Source organism: Melanostigma gelatinosum (genome assembly GCF_949748355.1).
Source record: "Melanostigma gelatinosum genome assembly, chromosome: 21".
Lineage (NCBI taxonomy): Eukaryota > Metazoa > Chordata > Actinopteri > Perciformes > Zoarcidae > Melanostigma > Melanostigma gelatinosum.
In genome coordinates this window covers 13187424-13210803 of record NC_136654.1, presented here as the reverse complement: position 1 = coordinate 13210803, position 23380 = coordinate 13187424, and the positions used below count along the sequence as shown (strand labels likewise).

At 41.3% G+C, this 23380-nt stretch overlaps 1 protein-coding gene across 1 annotated transcript in view; it reads right to left on the bottom strand.

Moving 5' to 3' along the window:
* The window catches only part of LOC306794548 (uncharacterized protein), a gene marked incomplete at both ends in the record, with an annotated part of 59238 nt that overhangs the window by 21300 nt on the left and 14558 nt on the right, over nt 1-23380 (bottom strand). Inside the window, 5 exons of the mRNA XM_079292659.1 lie at nt 16927-17016; nt 17759-17817; nt 18314-18426; nt 19558-19638; nt 20897-21091. Coding sequence (XP_079148785.1) covers nt 16927-17016; nt 17759-17817; nt 18314-18426; nt 19558-19638; nt 20897-21091 — 538 coding nt within the window. The remainder of the gene's footprint in view (nt 1-16926; nt 17017-17758; nt 17818-18313; nt 18427-19557; nt 19639-20896; nt 21092-23380) is intronic.

Sequence of the window (23380 nt, the reverse complement as noted above, 5' to 3'; positions counted from 1 at the left end):
CAAGTACTTTTGTTTGCTAAACCATAACAAGTACCGGTACTATTGTTGCCTAAACCTAAACAAGTACTACTGTTGCCTAAACCTAAACAAGTACTGTTGCATAAACCTAAACAAGTACTACTGTTGCCTAAACCTAAACAAGTACTGTTGCATAAACCTAAACAAGTACTATTGTTGCCTAAACCAACTAAGTACTATTGTTGGCTAAACCAACTCAGTACTATTGTTGCCTAAACCTAACTAAGTACTACTGTTGCCTAAACCTAACTAAGTAGTACTGTTGCCTAAACCTAACTAAGTAGTACTGTTGCCTAAACCTAACTAAGTACTACTGTTGCCTAAACCTAACTAAGTACTACTGTTGCCTCAACCTAAACAAGTACTATTGTTGCCTAAACCTAAACAAGTACTATTGTTGCCTAAACCTAACTAAGTACTATTGTTGCCTAAACCAACTAAGTACTATTGTTGGCTAAACCAACTCAGTACTATTTTTGGCTAAACCAACTCAGTACTATTGTTGGCTAAACCTAAACAAGTACTATTGTTGCCTAAACCAACTAAGTACTACTGTTGCCTAAACCTAACTAAGTACGACTGTTGCCTAAACCTAAACAAGTACTGTTGTTGCCTAAACCTAAACAAGTGCTATTGTTGCCTAAACCAACTAAGTACTATTGTTGCCTAAACCTAACTAAGTACTACTGTTGCCTAAACCTAAACAAGTACTGTTGTTGCCTAAACCTAAACAAGTGCTATTGTTGGCTAAACCAACTAAGTACTATTGTTGCCTAAACCTAAACAAGTACTACTGTTGCCTAAAACTAAACAAGTACTATTGTTGCCTAAACCTAAACAAGTACTATTGTTGCCTAAACCTAAACAAGTACTATTGTTGCCTAAACCTAAACAAGTACTATTGTTGCCTAAAACTAAACAAGTACTATTGTTGCCTAAACCAACTAAGTACTACTGTTGCCTAAACCTACTAAGTACTACTGTTGCCTAAACCTACTAAGTACTACTGTTGCCTAAACCTACTAAGTACTATTGTTGCCTAAACCAACTAAGTACTACTGTTGCGCAAGATACCATCTTCTTTCATGGGAAGTTTTTCTTGTGATTAATGTATAATTATGCATATATTTCTATATTTTACCCAAGCCAACATGGGACAGATTTAGAGTAAGTGAAATTGTGTTACAGCTTAGTTTATTCCTGAAGAGCATTTTTCATTTGTACAAAAATAGAAAACACTCTGTAAATGTGAATCTTATGGGAACACAATCAACAGCAGAGGGACTCTGTGGATTTAAAGATAGAACTCTAAAGAAGAAGGTTTAAAAAGGAAAGGAAAGGTTGACAGATGGAGGTGGAGTATAAAGTCAGAGACATTCAGTCTGGAGGCTCACTGAGACAAGGATGGATGTTTGTCACCTTCACCTACTTGCTTCATCAACGTCACCGAGTGCCAGCGAATGAGAGCCATTCGCCTTGAGTGGTGGCTTTACACAACATGCTGTACTGAGCTGGCACTCAAACGCTCCACACTCCATATGTGGACATATACAAACTGCGTAAGACGTCAAAATCTATAATAAACACAATAGTTTCAGAATGTGTAACGTATAATGGTTTGTTGTGTTAGGATTAAATTAGGATTAAATAAGGAATTAGGATTTAAGAATTTAAGTTAGGATTAAATAAGGAATACACAATATAGACCCTACCAGACCAATAATCACACACCAATAATCAATGTTATTTGGGGTAAGATATAATTGTTATAATTGTTGTTATGACACGTGTCATGAAATAATGTATTCGTATTTTGAAGATGCAGCACTTTTATGACGATGAACGATGTGACCAAATGACTTGAAAAAGTAAAAAGTAACAGGAAATAACGTTTTTATTTGGTACCTTCCGCCTCTTTCGGGCCTGCGGGTGGTTCTGTCCATCCTGAGCCTTCCCCAGCAGGTCTGGAAACACCAGGGGTTTGAGGGAACGCGAGCGCGGCGTTCTGGGATAGCGGAACGGGTCCATCATGCGGAAGTCCCTCCCGTAGCGCACGGTGCAAAGAGAGCGCGAGCGAAGACGCCCCGCAGAGTGCAGGCTGTTAACACCGATCATGCTCCAGAGACGCTGGACATTCAAAAATCTGCCCCAATGATTCAGTCTTTAATTTCTTAAAAGTCCTGCAGGAAAAATAAGTTGATCCAAAGAGATGAAGAAAGAAAGAAGTGGGATGGTCTGATCTGGATGCTGTCCAGTGTGCCAACAGACAGCTGGAGGTGAATTCAGCTGTTACTGGAAGCAGCCGGTGATCAGTGGAGACATCAGACTGCTGACGATCAGCAGGCATCAAACCCCCAACGGTCGCGCCCCCTGAGTGTCTTGATCAACGCCCACCAGGCAACACCGGGGTGCCCACATGACGCTGAATTGTTGATGAGGCAGCCATGTACATAACCAATTATTTCGCTGCGACTTTAAAGGAGGCGAGGCGACGATAAATCCAGAGCTTCTCCTCCAAATGCGACCGCTGAGGAAGCGATCTGTGAAGCGGTTGAGTGTGGAGGTGAACGACGCACGGCCTCAGCGGGATGCGAGCCTCTGCCAAGTTACCCCAAAGGTGACACCTGTCCAGCTGCCACCTTTTAGCGACGACACAATCCTTAAAACCTGCACACACACACACACACACACACACACACACTGACACTGACACTCTTGCAGATGGTAGGCTATATGAAACACTGGCAGAGGTGTGAACGGACAGCCAGCGTGAAACAGATGTACGCAAATGCGTAAAAATCAAGATGTAAAAAAAATAAAACCACACAGTGAATACAAACGCACAATTTGGCTAAAAGAAACACACACACACACACACACGCGCATGGTAGCGGGAGATACGGAGGGGGTGGGAGGGAAGGACGGCCGCCTTCGGACTTCAGAGCAGAGAATCCAAAAGAACCAGATCAATTTCGTCACAAGCCCAAAAGATGTAAATGAAAGAGAACACTACAAAAAGAAGATTGTAGAAGAATCAGAGATGTGAACGTTCCTGTTGCTCCCTGCGTCAAATGGATACCATCAGTTTGACAGTCAGATTATCTCATTCCTTCTTCCTCCCGATCTCTCTTGTCCATGTGTGGAGGTCTGCTGTCATGGTTTTGCACCCTCACCCCCCCCCCCCCCCAACCCTTTCCTCTGTGATCCACTTCTCTCAGTCGGTATGTCCTCTCAGAGTCTCTTTGGTTTCAGTCTCTCCACATCGTACGTTCAGCGGTTGTGGGTGTTTTTGGGGGGGGGGGGGGGTAGAAAAAAATGCGCTGATGTCTCTCATGCCTTCCTCGTCTTTGCGAGTGTGTGTGAGTGGATGTGGATGTGGATGCCTCGTTTATCTATCTGTTGCAAACGTCCAATCCCGCGCTTCCCTTCTCCCTGCTGCTGCTGCTGCGGAGGAGGAGGACGAGGAGGAGGACGAGGGGGAGCGGCTGCCTGAATCGCAGAGCGCAACACGAAGCTGATAGAAACGGTGCTCAGCCTCTCTCTGCCTTCGCTTCGTCAATGCGTACCTCCTTCCCTCCCTCCCTCCCTCCTTCCCTTCTCTCAGTCATCGCCAGCAAATCACTGCCTCTTCCACACGCGCGCGCGCGCGCACACACGCACACACACACACACACACACACTCGAGGTTACACACACATGCACGCTTTATAAAATATAGATACTCACAATGGCGAATTAGTATTCTGTGGTGGTCTTGTGGGAGAGAGACTGGTGAAGTGAGAGGAGGACGAAACATGCAACAGAAAATCTGTGTGAGTGCAGGTGTGTGCGCGTGTGTGAGTGTAGGTGTGTGTGTGTGCATGCAGCACCGCTGCGAGTTGAAGGAGTAGTTCAACATGTTGGGAAGAATGCAGATGAGCTGTCTGTTAATGTCAGAGTTCCAGTGAGGGTGTGGTTAGCTTAGCATAAAGGCTGGGAGCAGAGGAAAAACAGCTCACCTGGCTCTGTTAAGAATGAATCAACATGTTGGTTCTTGTTTATTTTAACCATCACACAAACAGAAATGTTCAAATGTTGGCATTTTACGTCCTGCAAACCACGGACACGTTTCTGAACCACAAAATGTGTCATAAATGTGTTTCCTGTCAACAATGTGAAAAGATTGGTTAGGTTTAGGCATCAAAACTACTCCGTTAAGGATAGAAATAAGATCATGGTTCATGTTAAAATAATAACGTAACAACTAGGGATGGTTGTTGTTTAAAAAATGAAGATTAACAATACCAGTGCCCTTGAAGTGATACCAATACCAGCTGAGTACTTCATTTGATACCAGGCCGCAACTTCTGGTTCTGAAGAGTGAAGTCGATGCTTCATGTGTTAAACTTGCATTCTCTCTAGTGTCCACCAGGGGGCGACTCCTCTGGTTGTATGGAAGTCTATGAGAAAATGACTCTACTTCTCTCTTGATTTATTACCTCAGTAAACATTGTAAACATGAGTTTATGTCTCAATCTCTAGTTTCAAGTCTTCTTCAATACAGCATGATGTTCATTTAGTACATTATGGTCCATTTAGAGTCAAACAGACCATAAAGCAGGGGATGCTTTAGGGCGGGGCTACACAGTGATTGACAGGTCTCTACCAGAGACCTATACAGCGTCTCTACGTCACTCCTCCTCAGTTCAAATATGGTCACTTCCTGTTCACTGGTTGCAAAATAACAAGATGGCGACGACCAAAACGCCGAACTGAAGGCTTCATAACATCAGTCCGTGAAACCAATGAGTGACGGCACGACTACGTCCACTTCTTACATACAGTCTGTTTGATACCCATGAGGTGAATGGTAGCTGTTTGTTCATCCCACTGTATTGCTATTTGCCGCTGCACTGCATAGTGCTCATACAGCAGTTATTGTCCCACCAACACCCAGCATCAATGCTAAGCTACGGTCTCTACCATTGAATGCCTTAAGAGAAAACGATTGATTAAAGCAGCTTTAACGCACAGACATGAGACATTTCATGTCAATCTCTCTCATAGAAAGAAAGCAAATGAGTGTAAAATTGTTCCAAAATGTGGAACTGTTCCTTTAAATGCTCTGCAAACAGTCACAGTTATTCAGCCATATTCACACTTTTCATTTTAGTCTGCTCAAATGCCTCTGATGATTAGTGTGTTTGTGAGTTAATGCATCCTAAAAAGCCTCACAATAACCAGCTATATGCCCACACACACTTTATGACAGCTTTTGGCATTTCTGAGCCATTATGAATGTTTAACCTCAAAATGTCCCTGCATACACTAAAACTATTTCCATAAGTTTAAAAAGCAGCCAAACAAATCATGAAGATAACATTTTAAGTGCCATAAAGAAACTGACATGGATCTTCAAATCCCTCTCAACAATTAGAAGCATCAGACAAATAACCAAAAAACAAACAACAAAAGTGGAAGCAGGAAAAAAAAAAAGAGAACTGATTGTGAAGTAAAAAGTACAATATCTACCTCTGAGATGAAGTAAAACGTACAATATCTACCTCTGAGATGTATTCTTTCTGTTCCTAACTTGTTAATATTTAATCTTCCTAAACCTTTGCACAATGAACTGTGTGTTTGTTGGAGACCGGCTGACAGACTCGTCCCAGCCTTCCTGCTCTGTCTTTCCTTCGTTTTCTAAATTTAAAACGTCATAATAAAAGTTTAATGTTAATGTTTGTAGGGACTGAAAACCGTTCCTCCCTCATGACCGGAGTCTTGTCTTTTTGACGATGGAGAGCTGTGACTTCACCAGGAGGGAAGAGAAAGCAACATCAGTGAGTAAACCAACACGACGGGGAGGAGCAGAGCCGGGTTGTTTTTTGTTACCTCGTGCCCTCCATCAGTTTTCCCATCTGCTGTCAGTCTCTCTTCCCACTCAATATTTCACATCCTGTCTGAATCTCTCCCTCTGGCCCTGGTGGAGAGTCCAGACAGCTCGGGGGGGCGATAGAGGGGGAGAGTATCCTCACCCTCTGGTCTCTGCTGACCTCAGCAGCTGTCTCTCCTTCACACTCTGTCTCTCTCCTAACACTACGCTCTGCCCCTTCCGCTTCAATGGCACGACGTTTTCATTTATTTATTTATTTTACTTTTTTAGTTTTAGAGTCACAATGTGTGAGAGTTTGTAGCTCTGTCAGCGTGTGCTTTGCTGCAGCCGTGAGGTGTTTCAATGCAGACATTCAATCATTTTAAAGGATGAATCCGGATGATGAAGGTTTTCCAGCTTGACGAAAGTCTGTTTGATTGATAACATAAATAAATTGGTATTAATATGTGCAGACTCAATTCCTCTCCACAGTATATTGTATGTCTTGATATACACATCTACTACTTCTTTATTCTGAATTATTGATTCAGTTTTTGAATCACCACAGTGTTATATTGTTATATTTGAGCTGCTGGACTATTTGATATCATAGATTCTAGTTCCACTTCTTTTATACCTGTAAGATGTAACAGTTGGAGGAAGATCTAAGACTGCTTTCCTGTAGCTGCTGTTAGAGCTACAGATGAGTATCGTTAGGATTATATCGATACTAGCACTCTTATTGATACTCATCAATTCTTTCTGATTATATTGTGAGAATAAAAGACAATTAATTAAGAATATATTGACATTGGTTTATTATTCTTGTATGCAATCTAAAGTCTTTCATTAGCAGCAAATACAAGAAGTTCCAAAATCTTTCAAATCCAGCTGAACAAGGATCTGAGTGACGATCTTTCATCGATTATCCTGTTCTTCTCACCAACCTCCGTATGACATCACTAATGTTGTAAGGCAGGCGATATTTAATAATGCGGATGAACATCTGTTGACCTGCTGGTAAAACAGCTGGTCACTGCAGATTTCATCAAACAAACGGAAAGGAAATAGCGCATTTGTTGGGGACTATTTTCAGCGGTGGATGAATCCACAGTTGGTGCGCTATAGTGAGTATTTGTGGCAGCAGGACGGTGTTTGTGTGATGGAGTCAGAATAAACTACAGCATGTGTGTTCATGGTGATGAAGGAGCAACAGTGAGGCTCACTGATGTGTTTATAATGGAGCTCTGTGGCTCAGAGGAAGAAGAGACATCACACACAATACCTAACAGACATTCTCTGTTGGTTTTGGTTTCTAAACCCAGAATAAAGGTTGATCTGGAGCAGAGACAGTTTTTAAAGAAGAGCATTCATTATGTTTTCATGGAGTTTAATGTGACGGCTCTGCAGCATGAATAAAGCAACATTACTCTATGAAGAGGAAGAGGAGAGGACAGAAAGAAGTTGTCCAGCTCGGTCGTGAAAATAGACAAAATGTTTTGTTAAAAATTGATTTTTGATTCTGCTGAGTGTTCAAGCAGCTCTCCTCGGAGAGCCAGATCCTTTACTTCAGTAAATGTACTAATACCACACTGTAAAAATACTATGTTACAAGTAAAAGACCTGCATGGAAATGTAGTTAAAGTATTAGAAGTAAAAGTATCATCTATTATTATGATACTATTATATATTATATCTGATATGTAAATATAAAATCAGGGTTTAATTGTGAATAATGATTATTTTCATTGTGGATTAATGTGCTGATCCCTTTCTCCACAAATCAATTGATTGTTTGATTTGTAAAAATAGTGAAAATAGTGAGAAATATTCCTCACAATTACCAAGAACCCAAAGCGACTCCATCACAATGTTTGTTTAGTCCAACCAACGTCCATACCTCAACTTCATCATCATCATTATTGAACAATGAAAAGCGTTTTTTTTTCTTCTGCCAGTCGGCTAATTGTTTCTGCTGCAGTTTTACATTTCCACATTGTTTTTGCAAAATTTGTAAAGTAACTAAAGCTATGAGATAAGTGTAGTGCAGTAAAAAGTACTTCCCTCTGAGAAGTAGTGGCGTAGAAGTAGAAGGTGACATCAGAAGAAAATACTCTAGTAAAGTACAAGTACCTCAACTTTGTACTTAAGTACAGTATTTAAGCCCGATAGAAATGTAAGACCTTTGTGTAAAATCATGTGATTTACAGTGATATTCCCTCTCTGTACACTCTATATGTAAACCAGTGATGATGTGAGTAAAGCATCTGTCTTCCGGTTTCCTTCCCTCCTCACACGTGACCTGCACGTCTTTGCTGAGGCCTGCGAGCTGTGCTGCTAAATCTCCCATGCAGATTTCAGACACATTCGTAGCTGCTTCCAGAACCGACAGCGTCACATTCAAGACAGATTTCAAATAAGTCATCCGTCTTTTCCCCTTCACTGCCGATGCTGCCACGCAATCGATACCATCAACGCACCTAATTAACCGTTTGAAGAGCGGCGGTTCGGGGAGTCTTGATTGAGCCGTACAACATCTTCATTTCAGCAGAATATGTTCTCCTGCTCTAATGCGGGCTGGTAACCTACTTCAGTGTCTCATTAGCTCCCACTTCAAGCTGTAAGCCCTGAGCGGTACTGAGGAGAGAGAGAGCGAGAGAGAGTGAGAAGAGTGCAAACCTATGCATCTCTGAGCCTCACAATAAAGGAGGAAAGTTTCCTCTAAAGCACTAACTTGGGCCGGCGGCCAGAGCTTCCCATCCTGCAGGGAGCTGCGGTAGCTGTGTTTCCCATGCAAGCTGGTTCAGAGGAGCATGAAGTGGTGATGAAGGCTTAAAGGCTTATTGTGGCGTCGGGACCACAGGTTTTTAATCATTCATTTTTTTGTGGTAATTGCCCAAACAGTCAGCCACTCATCAGTTATGAACACCGCAGTGCTGCAAAAGGGAAACCAGCTGACTAAGTCTTTGACTGGAAATGAGGAAGCAAGCGAATAAATAAACAACTAGAATATAGAAGTGGAGAAATTACGCAGTATGTCTTCTGGCTCACATTACAGTTACTAGGAAACTTGTTTTAGTACCCCCCCCCCCCCCCCCCCCCAATATGTAGTCACAATTTTGAAGACAAAGACATTTTTGGTAAATACACTTATTATATGGAGAGTTAGATTGATACCAGTCTCACATCTATTGGTAAAATATGAAGATCGGTTAGCTTAGCTTAGCACAAAGACTGGAAACAGAAGGAGACAGCTAGCCTGCCTCTGTGCAGGGAACAAATTCCACACACCAAATTCCACACACCAGTATCTCAAAAGTTATATCTTGTTTGTTTAATCCACCGTTTTACGTTTGGATGATACCAGTCATTTCCTTTCTTTGTCTGACTTGTTTTTACAGATGTCACCGTGTTCCCAGATTGGTTCATGTAATGTTAGTAGACGATAAGACCCAGGTTGTAATGAACCAGAATAATCCTGGGCCTTCAATCATGTCAAACACAGGACGATCTACGTTTGCAGATGGCAGGTTTGTGATTTAGAATGAATGTTTTACTGGGCTGTTGACTGGCTTCTGTGCTCGGATTATGAGCAGCCTGTCACAGCTCCGCTCACTGACAGTCTGGTGTTGCAAACTGCGGGAGGAAATGTCCTCTGGAGTGCATTAAGAGAGTTTATTGCCTCATTAGGAATCCTGGAACGAGGACACGCTGATTGAGACAAACAAGCATCAGCACTCGACCGGACATGTGCGCTGTGCTGTACGTACAGTACACTCTGTCTGACCTGCATCCATCCTGTTACTGGTAGGATGTGGCGACATGCACACCTATTAGCTCTGTCATTTTCCTATTTTAACAACACTTCATTCAATTTAATTTAATGTCAAACTCAAATTTCACCGAGCTATAGTCACCGTTATCTATTAAGCCACACGTCTGCTGGTTGACAGGTGTATGAACCCAAAATGAACAGATTTTGCTGTGAATTAACTGCAATAAACAGATAAAAAGGATGCCGAAATAACTGCGTAATGCAGATTTGCAAAAAAGTCTGAATTCGTGCTTTCGGTCTGTCCGCAAGACAAGACGCAAACAACTTTTAAAATGCTTGTTTTATGAATGAAGTCTGGATCGATCGGTGCTAACATTGCTCACCATAGACACACATTTACACACAGCTTTGTCCTGTCTCTGTACTAATATGAGGCATGAAAACGATATAAGAGTTCATACCTTTGTTTTTAAAGCAGCTGTAATCAATATGTGTTTAGTAACAATGGATCAAATGTGCAACATGCCGTGTACTTCTGCTTGATGGAGCATAAAGCTTCAGCTCATTTCTTGGGTTTTCCATCCTGCAACTTTACAATTTTGATTCACTCTCACTGCTCTCATAGACTTTGCAGCTGTTTTCAGCTGAAACAAACGTCTAAGACCTCCACTGTACACTGCCCGCAATGAAGAATGATAAGAAAAAGATAAGAGTTTCTTGTACTACGTCGGTGCGATGGAAAGCGTATAAGAGAGGGTTTTGAAGCCGAAGCGTCACACGCTCGGTGGAGATTGCTCCATTCTGCTCCTCTATTGTGGCGGTAATAGGAAACGAGGTTCAATCAAAAGAGGCCAAGGGAGCGATAATTGAGAGCGAGAGGAAGACTCAACGACAATCGAGAGAGTTATTGAAGCAAAAAAAAAGCTGGAAAACATGGAAAGAAAGGAACAAATTGATGATGAAAGGGTAGAGAACCTGAGGGACGGAGGTGGCAGTGAGTCTCAGGGGGATACAAAGCCCCTCTCATTATTTTCCAGTTCACCAGGCAGCTGATTTCTGTCTCTACTGGGCTCTGCAGTGTTTCGTCTTCCTTTAGAGTACAGCCTCCACATAGGGCACAGTCTTAAATAATCACATTGATGCAGAGCTTTGACTTTAATCCAACCTTGTAAATGTTTGTCTGCACGATGTGTAAACGTCAAACCTCAGTGACTGTATTCAAATGTAACATTAAATGTGTAAAATGCTGCTCTGTGTAGTAGTCATCTTACTAAAAAAGACAATAGGAAGTATATTTAAAAACACCCTCATGAGGTAACAATTTTTGAAAGTTAGCGGAAAGATTAACGTGAGACAACATCCGGTTTCGTCAGACGAACATCCGGTTTTCAGAATAAGATGCCAACAAAGGATGAATTATATTCATATTAAGTATAAAACATGCTACCTGCATCTCGTGAGTTATAGGGAAAATATACATATTATATAAGAATGATATAATATAAGAAATATGATCGCTACTGTGTAAAGAGAATACTGCTGTTAAAAAGCACCTGATGTGTTTAAAGTGTTTACAAACCAAATGTTATTGCCCTTTTGTTCATAGAGCAGTACTTTTACAATAAAAGTGCGCAATACACTACTTTTGAATTAATTATTGAACGTTGCCATAACAATGCGATTAATCACGATTAATCGCAAAAATCCATGCGATTAATCTCGATTAAATATTTGAATCGTTGCCCAGCACTAATCATTTTGTGTAGTGCTGATATGTTCTGACCCTGAGAGGAATGTTCGTATTTTGCAGCTATTTGGTCATAAACTAAAGTATTGAAGAACAGTAAGATGGTCATTCAGTCATTATGGGGGGCATGAATCTGAATCCATGAAATAGATATTGACACATTTCACATTTTGACGTGCTGGTGGTGCCACAATACAGGAAAAGTGTCACAAAAAAGTACCGGTAATTCGGGTTCATCCTCTGGGGAACATGATTAACAAAAGCCAAACTGCTCGTGGCGCTAGAGGAAAAGTCAGAGGTTCGCCCAAAATCATTCAGGGTTCATCCTCTGGGGACAAATAATGTCTGAACTTGCTTTCATAGCAACCTATTGGTAGCCATGTCGCTAGATAAATAAAATAAATATCTGATCAAGGTATTCTTCATGAGGCGATTCATCTTTTTTCCAACATTCAGAAACCTCAAACAAAAAAAACCTTTTTGTAATCACCTGGGAGATATTTTTATCAATGACGAGTTGCGTCACTGTTTTGTAATGTTTGACTATTTCTTTAACTGCTGTCGAGTAGGGGTGGGGGAAAAAATCGATACAGCATAGTATCGCAATATTTTGCGTGGCGATATTGTATCGATACACGGACGCCAAGTATCGATCTTTTATTATATAAACTATTAAAAAAATTTGACATTAAAATCATCATATATAAAAGCAATACACTAAAAACATAAAATACACAAGATGATCCATGAAGGAGCCTTAATGAGGCAGTTTACTGTTTCATATGTAATATACAGGTGAAGGCCACGTGATCAGCTCCTCTTTAACATGCAGAGTCAGCTCAACCGACTGCTACAACACAAACATTTAAAGTGATAACAAAAGCTCAATAAAAATGCCCGTCAAACTAGCTAGCTTGCTAAGCTAGCGTGCTTGACCACCTGGGCCCCGTTCCTCGTACGTGGTTCAACTAAGTCGATCAAATGTCCTATTAGCCAGCCAAAATTAACCCGATGATTGATGTCAGGCAATCTCGGTTTCTCCAAGGCTGATCCGCTCTCAAACACTCTCGTTAATTCGAACCAGACGATCAGGATCAGGATGATTGCGCGTGCCCGTCCTACTTCAAATGGGGGAAGCGTCGATCACCGAAACCATGATTTTCTAACAGTACAATGTCAAATAAACTAAAAAGAAAGAGCCGCTTTTTTCTCCGCTGACGAGCAGGAGATGATCATGAACGCATATCAGGAATTGAAGACCGTAATCACGGCAAAATCTAACACTGCCGCCGCTGCGAGGGCGAGACAAGAAGGCAAAATATTGCAGACAAGTTAAATGCGTAAGTGTTGGGAAAATGTATCGGCTCATTTTAAGTGCCTCATCACCCCAATCAATCAGATTATATTTCTTTAAATGTGCTGCTGGCAGTAGGCTTAATGAAATGCATCATCCAATGAGATCTTATAGCGAAAATAATTATCTCAACTCTTTCAGAAGAAGTAGAAACAAGCCCAAAGAGTATCTAACTGATACTCATTAATATGAGGATATATGTACTGTATGCCCTAATGTATTAGGGGTGGGGGAAAAATCGATTCAGCATAGTATCGCGATATTTTGCATGGCGATATTGTATCGATACACGGACGCCAAGTATCGATCTTTTATTATATAAACTATTTAAATTATTATTTTTTTAAATACAAAAATTACGAGAAAAATCAAATCAATTGCTTTTTCAGTCCACTAGGTGGTGCTGAGTTGTTTTCTGGTGAGGTCAGCAAAGGTCCCGGGTCAGCGTGATTGGTAGGAAGTTGGTCAAAACAAAGAGACATCTGACCTCACAACGGGGTTAAATCTGCCAACAGTAGCCGGCTCATGGGGAGAGTGCAGCGCATAACTGTCTCTCTGCCTCGACGTCCACGCATCACAAGTTACACTGAGTTATATAACTCTAATATCCTACTTATATATGTTATAGTTCATATGCTGAGTCCACACGTTTGCATTCAGTTTAGTTGGACAATGTAGTAATACAAACTGTTCAGTTTCTCAGGTTCATGCAACATTTATGACATTGTTGGTCAGTCTGTCTGCTTGACAATCATATTGTGCTGCAATAAAAATGATTGAAGTGAGATGAACAGACTGAAAACTTTATCTTATTAGATAAAACATGTTGACAGTTTTCCTTTGGGGACATCATTTGAAGTTGAAAAAAGTAATAAATCACAATATAGGCCTATGTTATCGCAACACTCAGAATATCGCAGTATCGTGATAATATGGCAGTATCGTGATAATATTGCATCGTGACCCAAGTATCGTGATAATATCGTATCGCGGGACCTCTGGTGATTCCCACCCTTACTGTCGAGCCACGACAAGTTTTTCTAATGTACAGTTAAACACTACAGATACATATGAAGGGACAGATTATTATAAATAATGAACAAACAACTAATATCTTTCTGGTAAGGAAGAGGGAGAAGTCCACAGAGTCAGAGGAATATCATTACTTCCTGTACTTCAAACTGAGAGATGAGGAATGGAAAGAGGGACAGAAGGACGATAGAGTGATGAAGATGTGATGACACAACAGTCGCTATGATGCTGTTGAAAACATGGTGAGAGAAGAAACAAGTGCTGGGAGAATGTGTGAGGTATATAATGTACAATAGTGTGTTGTTGTGGTGCTGAATGAGACAGAGTGAGGGATTTCTCAGGCTCAGTCCAAACGTATTTACAGCACAAACAAACACAGATACCAGACACCAAAGAGGAAATGGGAAAGAAAGAGAATGAGCGGAGGAAATGAAGATGAGGGAGGAATGGCAGTTTATTCGTAGCAGGAAATGATGGAGAGATAAGAGAGAAATGGGGAGGAGAGACATAAACAACAAAGGAAAAGGTACTAAGAGGAGACTCATGCTTTGCTCTCAATAAGTTGCACCACAAAACTAGTTATTCTGAGATTAGTTGTTCAATAAAGTTGTTGGTAAATATTTACAGCCGCTAACTCAGTGTTTTTCAACCTTTTCTGACATCTTTTACATTAAAAAGATCCCGCGGCACACAAACAACCAAAAACGTTACAAAATGACACCTTGTAGCATAATACAGCCAGGCGTGTCAAACTCAATCCCAGGGAGGGACACAATTAAAAATTGGGACTACGTTGAGGGCCAAATAGAGTCACCATTTAATAAACAGGATAGAAGGGATATTGGACAAAGTGCAAAAAGAATACATGTTTAGGTAGGCTACATTATTTTATGCATATGTGCCAGAGCAACGTTTGGCATCTTTTCTTGGCTGCCAGTTCATTAATATCTGGGGTTAGGTTCTGTGGAAACCCTCACGATGGAGTGAAGGTGTGCATCAGTGAGACTCCTGTGTGGGTTTTTGTTCATCTTCATCATAGAGAAAAGCTGCTCAGGTATGTACTCCCAAACATGCAGAGCATTTCACCAGCATGTAGGCGGAGTTAAGGCATCGTTTCGGGGATGACGCTTAATACTACTGTCCTAAATGAACACGTCATTACTGCGCTACCTACTGCCACCCAGTGGCATGGAAGAGTATGTATTGCTCTTCCAATATAGTAGCCAGCCACTATGTTGCAGCTCAGATGCTCAACAATGGCAAAGTATTTGCAACAACTAAATAATATTGTTTTGGACTCATTAAGTGAAATTGGACATTTTCCCACGGCACACCTGACGATCTCTCACGCCACACTGGTGTCACCGGTTGAAAATCACTGTGCTAACTGACAGAACTAGCTTGCTAACATGTAAAAGTGTAACAGGTGTTGTCATTCACTGTTCGTACTTACAGTAATGCACTGTAATTCATATAACCACTGTGACGGCCCAGGGCCTCTGGCAGGGAGTGTCTATCGTTCAGTGTTCCTGGATCGTTAAGGAAGATTGGAGGCAGCTGGCCACGGCCTTCGCCCTACAAGACCCGCCCCATCCAGAGGAAGGGCTGGCTTCTTCCCCTCTCACACCTGGTGTGCGACAAGGAGTGTCTGGCAGCAGTGGAACCTTCTGGCGCTCACGACAAGAATGCTCACTCTTTGTTGCACCCTTGAAATGTCCTGGCCTTTGTTCATTGAAAGTATTTGTTCGTTGAACTCCGCGCCCGAGTTTTCGTGACGTTTTGTTGTGGTTTAAGAGCCGGACCATAACACCACACATAATTGTGAGGCAGGAAGTGAAGTGGTATGCAGAGCAATAAAGTCTGCGTAGGAAGGTCGGAGTGGATGGATGGAGGCCGCTACTTGTGTGAAACCAAAAGTCAACGTTGAGTTATTTTACCTCACTTTTGTTATGTAACCTGCATACTTGAGGGAGCAGTGTGTCCGATTTAGCGGCATCTAGTCGACACAGTTACATTGTTAGCCTATCATCTCGCTGCCGTCTCTCCTTAAACATGGTGGTTTCTTCACCTTTAGTACGCTCACACGGCTGTTACGCGTCCCCTCCACCTCTGCCTGATCTCCTGGAAATAACTCTTTAAAGGTCGATTGTGTCGGCATGCTAGTCCTGTGTTTAAACAGAAAGACGTAGAAAAGACATAAGGAGAGGACGGGTCAGGACTGAGCAAAGAGTGCAGATAAAGGTGGCAGCGAGACATACAGAGTCCGCAGATGGAGATTAAACTGTACGGCAGCTTAACACGAGATAAGGAGCTATAGAGAGCGGGCCAGCTGAACATTTAGAGAATCAGAGAAAAGAGAGTGCAGCTTGAGGGTGAAAGAGAGAATAAAAGAGCTTGTTGGAAGTGGAAGGCGTGATTGAAGAGACCTGGATGTCTACGAGCATTAATACAAAAAAAGCTAATGCATGTCTGTTTCTTTAGCTCGCGGTCACATGGCTGCAGCGTGGATACGATCTGCCCTTAATAACTGCTCTTCATTTCAGAATAATATTTCAGCAGACAGACGTGGGGGGACGTGTCTCTCTCTCTCTGCCTCTCTCTCTCTCCCCCTCATGCTTTATAAAACCCCATTACAACTTGTTGACGTGAACTCTGGGGCCCTGCGGCATGTTGACGGACCACTCTGCAGACAAAACTAATCAGCGGCTGATTACTAACTAACGAACTAATCGCAGCATCACGTGGCCGCGGGACCTCGGTCTGAACCCCGGAGTCTGAAGGCTCACGATCTATTGCGACCCAACTCAACTGGGTTAAAGCTAATAGCCTAATCTAATGCTGCAGGAGATCGCCCCTGAGGGGGTTCGGCTACATCTCCCAGCCTCCGGATCACGTAACAATTTAAGTCTTCCAGCCTGTGCGCATAGATGGAGTGAACCAGGAAGTGTCGGGGCCCGGGCCGGCCTTTGATTGGAGGCCTCTGGAGATGAAGGGCAACTCCAGCTGGCTGTGAGCGCAGGCCAGACAGCCAGGCTCAGTCGCACAGATACAACGCTGGCACACACAGTCTGCTCGCTCTCCTTTCAGATGTGTGTCTGTGCATGGCAGCGTGTGTGTGTGTGTGTGTGCTATTTTAGACTGGAGCTTACTTTGAGCAGATCCTTGTGAAAATCTTGGCCGTCGTTCAGTCCTTCCAGGTTGCAGATGAACTGCGTGCACGACATCCTCTTACCGATGTTCTGAAAAAAGAGAGAAATAAAAATGTGCAGGTCCTACACCATCGCTTCCTCAGTCTCAATAGATCTGAAATTCAGGCTTTGTATCACTAGTATCACTAGTATCACTAGTATCTACGACTGCAACTATTTTGATAATCAAGTAATAATGTTGGACATTTGGACGTTCAAGCTTCTCAAATGTGAGGATTTTAAATTAAACTTCATGTCGGTCGGACGAACAAGCAATCTGAAGACGTCGTATTAGACTGAGGAATATCATGATGGGCATCGTAGGAATGATTACTGGATTAATGAAAACATTGAGGTGATGATGATCTAAGTCACAATGAGGCTCAAACTCACAGTGTATCTGCTAACATCTGTTGAAACTTTCCTAGAGAAGCTGATCCCCCGTCCACTCACCTCTACAGACACTTTCATCAATCACCCGTCTGCAGCAGAGCTGCACTATCACTGAGAACACTGGCCCAGATTCACCAAAGGGAGGCTGTGACTATAAAAGTAGCAGATTACGCTGGTGAGAGGAGCTCAGCAGCAGACCTGCAGATCAGCTGGTGATCAGGCTCACATTCCCAAAACTAGAGAGGGAATCAGAAGGGCTTCTGAGGAGAGTGAAGCTTTTAAAACTTCATGTTTTATTTGTTTGGATGCACACACATGCATATATGTACACATGTATGTACACATGTACATTTACATGTACACATGTACGTGCACATGTATGTCACCAGATGTTAGTCACCTGGCCGTGAAGATCGGTGTTCAGGAGCATCAGAGAGCAGGTGAGAGTGTGAACTGCATCTACAGGATGAACACAGTGAGTTAGCTTCTTCTGCTAAATGAGACATAGGCAGAAATAAAACGATACAATATAATAATACAATATGTCAACACATTATTATGAACTATTGATATATCTTATTGTTTATTCTTGCTGGGACAGATCACAGATAGCGAGTATGTATTTGCATATGTTGTCCCCAGTAACATTATGTACACAAAAATAAGGAAGATTTGTGCAATAAATATCAGTGCACGTTATATTGCTGTATGTCGGAGTGAAGCTGACGGTTAAATATTGAACTGAAACTCACAGTGAAGCTCCGTAAAGTCGAGTGGCGCTACGTCACTATGATGACACCATCACAGTGTCACACTGTTTTCACATCGTCATTAGATATATTGTTGTCATGAAAAGTTGATTATTGCCACTATCGGCGGCTGGGTGTACTAAATATCCAGGATCAGACTCTCTTTGTTGTTGCTGGTATTAGAAGCACTCCACTGCAGCACTCACCCTCTGACGGCATGGCTTTTGGGTTGCAGTCCAAGTAACGCTTAGAGAAGTGTGACAGCACCCTCTCCCTCTCCTGAGTCTCCCCCATCAGGGCAAACTGCCGGAGGAACGTCCTGCAGCCACAAACACAGAGACGGTCAGGAGATTATATCCAGTCGAGATAACAAGGAAAAATCATTTCAGTCCACTGGAACAATAATAACCTATCAGCAGTGTTACTGAGTAATGGTCTTTTTGTAGGTAATTAAATAACTCTTTAATTACTAATCATCATTTTTATGAGTTTCCAGCGATAGGAAGTATCTCGGAACATTTATTCAAGTGTTGTACTTGAGGATTTCTATTTCATGCTACTATATACTTCTTCTTCAATGCATGTCAGGGGAAATATTTAACTTTTTACTACATTACATTTATCTTACAGCTGTACTTTCAAGCTGTAAAATATGATGCATTCTTACAGTATGAACTATCTAGCAAATATAAAACACTTCAAATTATCTCCAGCTCTACTTGCCTCAATGTTATACGTAAATGTTAACACATCAGCAATAATAGCAGCCATAATGGTAGTAATATATGTGATGCTGCAGATAGTCTGCATAGTACATTGAGTACTTTTAATTTAGATACTTGAAGTACATTTTACTGATATGTCTGTACTTTTACTGAAGTACATTTTTGAATGCAGGACGTTTACTTGTAATGCAGTATTTTCATATTGTAATATTACTGCTTGACTGCTTTACTGTTAGTAGTGGAGCGCAGTACTTCTTTCTTAACTGTTAGATACTAACTGCTCATCAACGTCTTCTGAGGAAAACGCTAAGGACTCCAGTATTACCCCACTTGAATGTGAAGGTGAGCATGTTGAGTGTAGGATGATCAGTATCACTAATATCTGAGTAAATAAAACAAATGTGATGCCGCATTAACCTGTTAAACAATGTGCACTGACTACATGTGGTTACTTACAGTAGAAACTGTCATTCTAAATGCAGCATCATCGCTGCCCTCTAGAGAGCAGTGTTTAACAGAGGAGAGCATGGATACTTCTGCTTTCTTTTGTTTGATTAAACTTCCAAACAAAGATTGGTTATTTGCCTGAAATACACTCAACATTTAGTGATTTTTTATATGATAAACAAACTGGCGTCTTGTCTTCACTTCACATTCGAAACATATTTATTATATTTTGTAATTATATGTATTTAAAATGTCATCATTGCACTGTGTGTTCTCACCGCAATGCCTGGTCAATAGAGAGGCCTGTGAAGTTGAAGAAGCTCAGATACTCTTCTGCTACCATACGACTGAAGTCATTACTGTGGACAGACAGACAAGATAGAAAAGAACATGTAAAGGACTGAACATAGCGATCGAAAAACAACAAAAACATGTCCATCACACTTTCAAATGCCTGCTTTCTGGGCTCAGTTTTGGCTGTCAGTCAGTGAGCTGGAGATTCAGACCGGAGGCCAGAAAACAAAGGAGGAGATTCCCGGGTGCGTGTGTAGAGTGCAGAAACCCTTTAATCCCACACAGCTGACAGAGTGACGGGCAAGAACGCAGATGTAGTAAAACACAACACGCTGTCAGCAGAATGTGAAGCGGCGTACAGTAAATGTACAAGATACAGCATTCATGAAATAAACATAAGATGCAGCAGAAAGGAGAACATGTTCAGCCATCTTCTTTTTACAGACCTGCTTTTATGCAGTGCCGGTGTTACTGCTTGAATTAAATCAATATCTTTACGGTAGTTTGCTGTTGTTGTATTGATTGGTTTAATTGATACATCTATTGTGCCGTTTTGGTTTCTTGCTTTTGTTGGGCCTCACTGTTGAGCTGATGTTCTATTATTATCACTATGTTGGTAATATATTAGTACTTTCGGTAATTACTATTCATAATTACATAACTGATGGTAGATGTAGTAATAGTAGTAAAAGTACATTTAGTAGCAGCAGTAGTTGTTGAACTATTATCAATAAACCATGAGAAAGGGATATGTGTTGTCAACAACCTCGACAGACGTCGCTCATTTATGTCATTTGAGGACCGTTAAGGGGGATTTAATCTGATGAACATTAGATTACTTCCAGAAATCCTGTTTATCAGGATTTCTGGAAGTAAGTAGAGCTGAGGAGTAGAGTAGGATCTGTCTTTGGACTGAAGAGGAAGGAGAGAATAACATTCAAGAGTTTCTAAACTCTCTACACTCTGCCTATAGACTGTATATAAGTCGTGGATAATAAATCTGGGGAGAATTCGGGTCATTTTCTAATAGACTTCAGAACAACAACCTGAGGAGTCAGATATTGAAATAATACTTGATAACATTCACTTTTTGAGTTCTTTTGCAGAATATCTACTCCATCAAACCATACCTCCATCTTGCCAAGGTCTCCAATCAGCTGCCCTCTTTCCCGCTCATGTTTCTGACATTGCACAATAACGTGTTCTATTGTTTCCTCTTGCCCACAATAGTCGCAATTGCCTGTTTACATATTTAACGAGCACATTTTTGAGGTTTTCAGACATTTATAGCCTGAAATAACACCGTCTGTGTAGCTCGCTCACTTCTTGCTGAGGTGGGGCGCCACGTCGGACTTCCGGAAGCCGTCCAAGTCGAAGAGCCGTTTGGCCAACCGTCTGGCCGCTGCCACGTCGGCCCGGTGGCTGCCGTTGGTGAGGGTGTCGCTGCTGTCCAGACCCAGCCGCTCACTGAGGTCCTGGTCCAGCTCCGAATCCGTCGCCAGACGGGCCTTGTCCCTGCTGAGAGGGTGTGAAGACAAGGCAGAGATCGTGATTAGACACAAATATTCACTCTCATGAACAATTAATCAGACAAACTGCACCCCATTTGCACTATTACCACCATTTGCACTATTACCACCATTTGCACTAATATCCCACATCCATTGTCCATTGTCATTGTTGTTGTTGTTTGTGTTCATATATTCTTCGATGTATGTTTATACTGTACATATTAAATGTTAGATGTTTATGCTTAGTTTCTCTGTTCTACTTTGTTGTCTTTAATGTCCTTGTTTTTATATTTTTCTTGTTACTTATGTATATTCCACGTATGTACGTTGAGAGCAACGTGGAAACCGGAGTCAAATTCCATGTATGCGTACGTACACATGGCCAATAAAGCTGATTGTGATTCTGATATAGATGGACAAAATATGATATGGAAATGATGCGAAAGATGGGAAATTAAAAAAGGTTTTGGTTCAAGGAGTTGAAAGCAGAACAAATGACATCGATTTGTAAATAATTGAAAAGGAAAGAGGGCGAAAGGGGATACAAGAGGAACAAAGAATGATGGAGATATAATAATAAAACTAATCACTCTGCTATATCAATAATTGAATACTAATATCTGATCTGTGCAGCGCTGATGTTAAATCAGTTTCCAGCTGCACAAGCGGTTTTAAGACAAGAAGAAAAATACACAAGGGGGAGATGAAAAGAGGAAGGCTGATCAAGAGAAATCAGCTTAAAAGAAAGATAAATATCAGCTAACTGTAACTGAATACAATATATTAAATATATATATATATATATATATATATATATATATATATATATATATATATATATATATATATATAACATATGCATGATGATATAATAGGATTTAGAGGCATGGAGGGAGCGATGGATGGCAAAGAGAGCAGAATATATGCAGTAGTAAACAAATCCCATATTTTACATTAATTCACAAACATGTATAACAGAATGCATGCACATCATTTTACAATCAAACAACATTTGGCATGATTACACACGTCACAAATCTCCTCTTCTGCCAGCTTCCATGTTATCTCTTCTCTAATTAAGCTCCTTCAAAGCTTAAACCAGTTCAGAAATGCAAAACGTATTACATCTGACTGAGTTACCCTGTGATAATATTTTAAGCATGTTATGTCATGCTGAGGTGAAAGAGAAACTACTTTTCTGGCTTCTAGATTACAGAGTTGAAGGTCTCTGAGTTGAGCTGCTTGGAATTCGATGTGATGCTGACCTTTATTGATGCTGTCGAGAGCTGGGTGACAATTCTGGTCACGCCAGCCGGGATGAGAGAAAAACAATGACAGTTCAACAGCTGAGGGTTTTATTCCAGAAAGCAAGAAAAACACTTCCCGAACAAGCAGAGCTCTCATTTGGATTTCTCAGCATTAGGGACAAGCCAAGAAAAACCCACAGTCCCAGCTAAGCTTCCCACACTTACACATCCTTGCACTGTGAATGAGTCAGGCCAAATCACAGCAGAGCAAACAGTAATTAACAACAAAAGCTGATTGGGTATGAACGCTACGAGGGTGCAATGGTCCACTTTGGTTTCACAAAGTACACAGAAGAACGGGAACTACAGGTCTCTGAGGCTGTACATAGGCTCAGCAGAGCTTTGAGCTGGATGCAAAAACGCTGACATTTTAGCAGGTATAATGTTCACTACTTTAGTGTGTTAGCATGCTGCTAATTAGCACAAAGAACAGCTGAGGCTGACAGGAATGCCATTAGTTTTATGTATTGGCCAAATTAAAAGTTTGACCTGCTGGTGGAGCTAGATGAAAAGTCAGAGGATCACCAAAGTTCTCACAGTTCATCCTGCAAGGGAAATCCATCCAATAGTTGAATTAGATCACTCTAAAAACATAAATGTGAACCTGCTGATGATGCTAGTGGAAAAGTCATCTGGGGACCATGAACATCTCGACCAAATTTCATGGCAATACCTTAAAAACAAAGATTAAACGTGATCCTTATGGTGACTCTAAAGGAAAAGTCAAAAAGGGTCACCAAAGTTATTAGGATTTATCATCTGGGAACCACAAATTGTATTGACAATCCATTGTGTAGATGGCAGATGTAGTTCACTGGGTAAGGTCAAAGTAAAAATTTGACCTGCTGGTGACGCGAGAGGTAAAGTCAAAAGTTCACTAAAGTTATTCGGATAAATCATCTGGGGAATAGCTCTACCAAATTTCATGACATTACATAAAAATGATAAAAAACACAAATGTGAACCTCATGGTGACGCTAGAGGAAAGT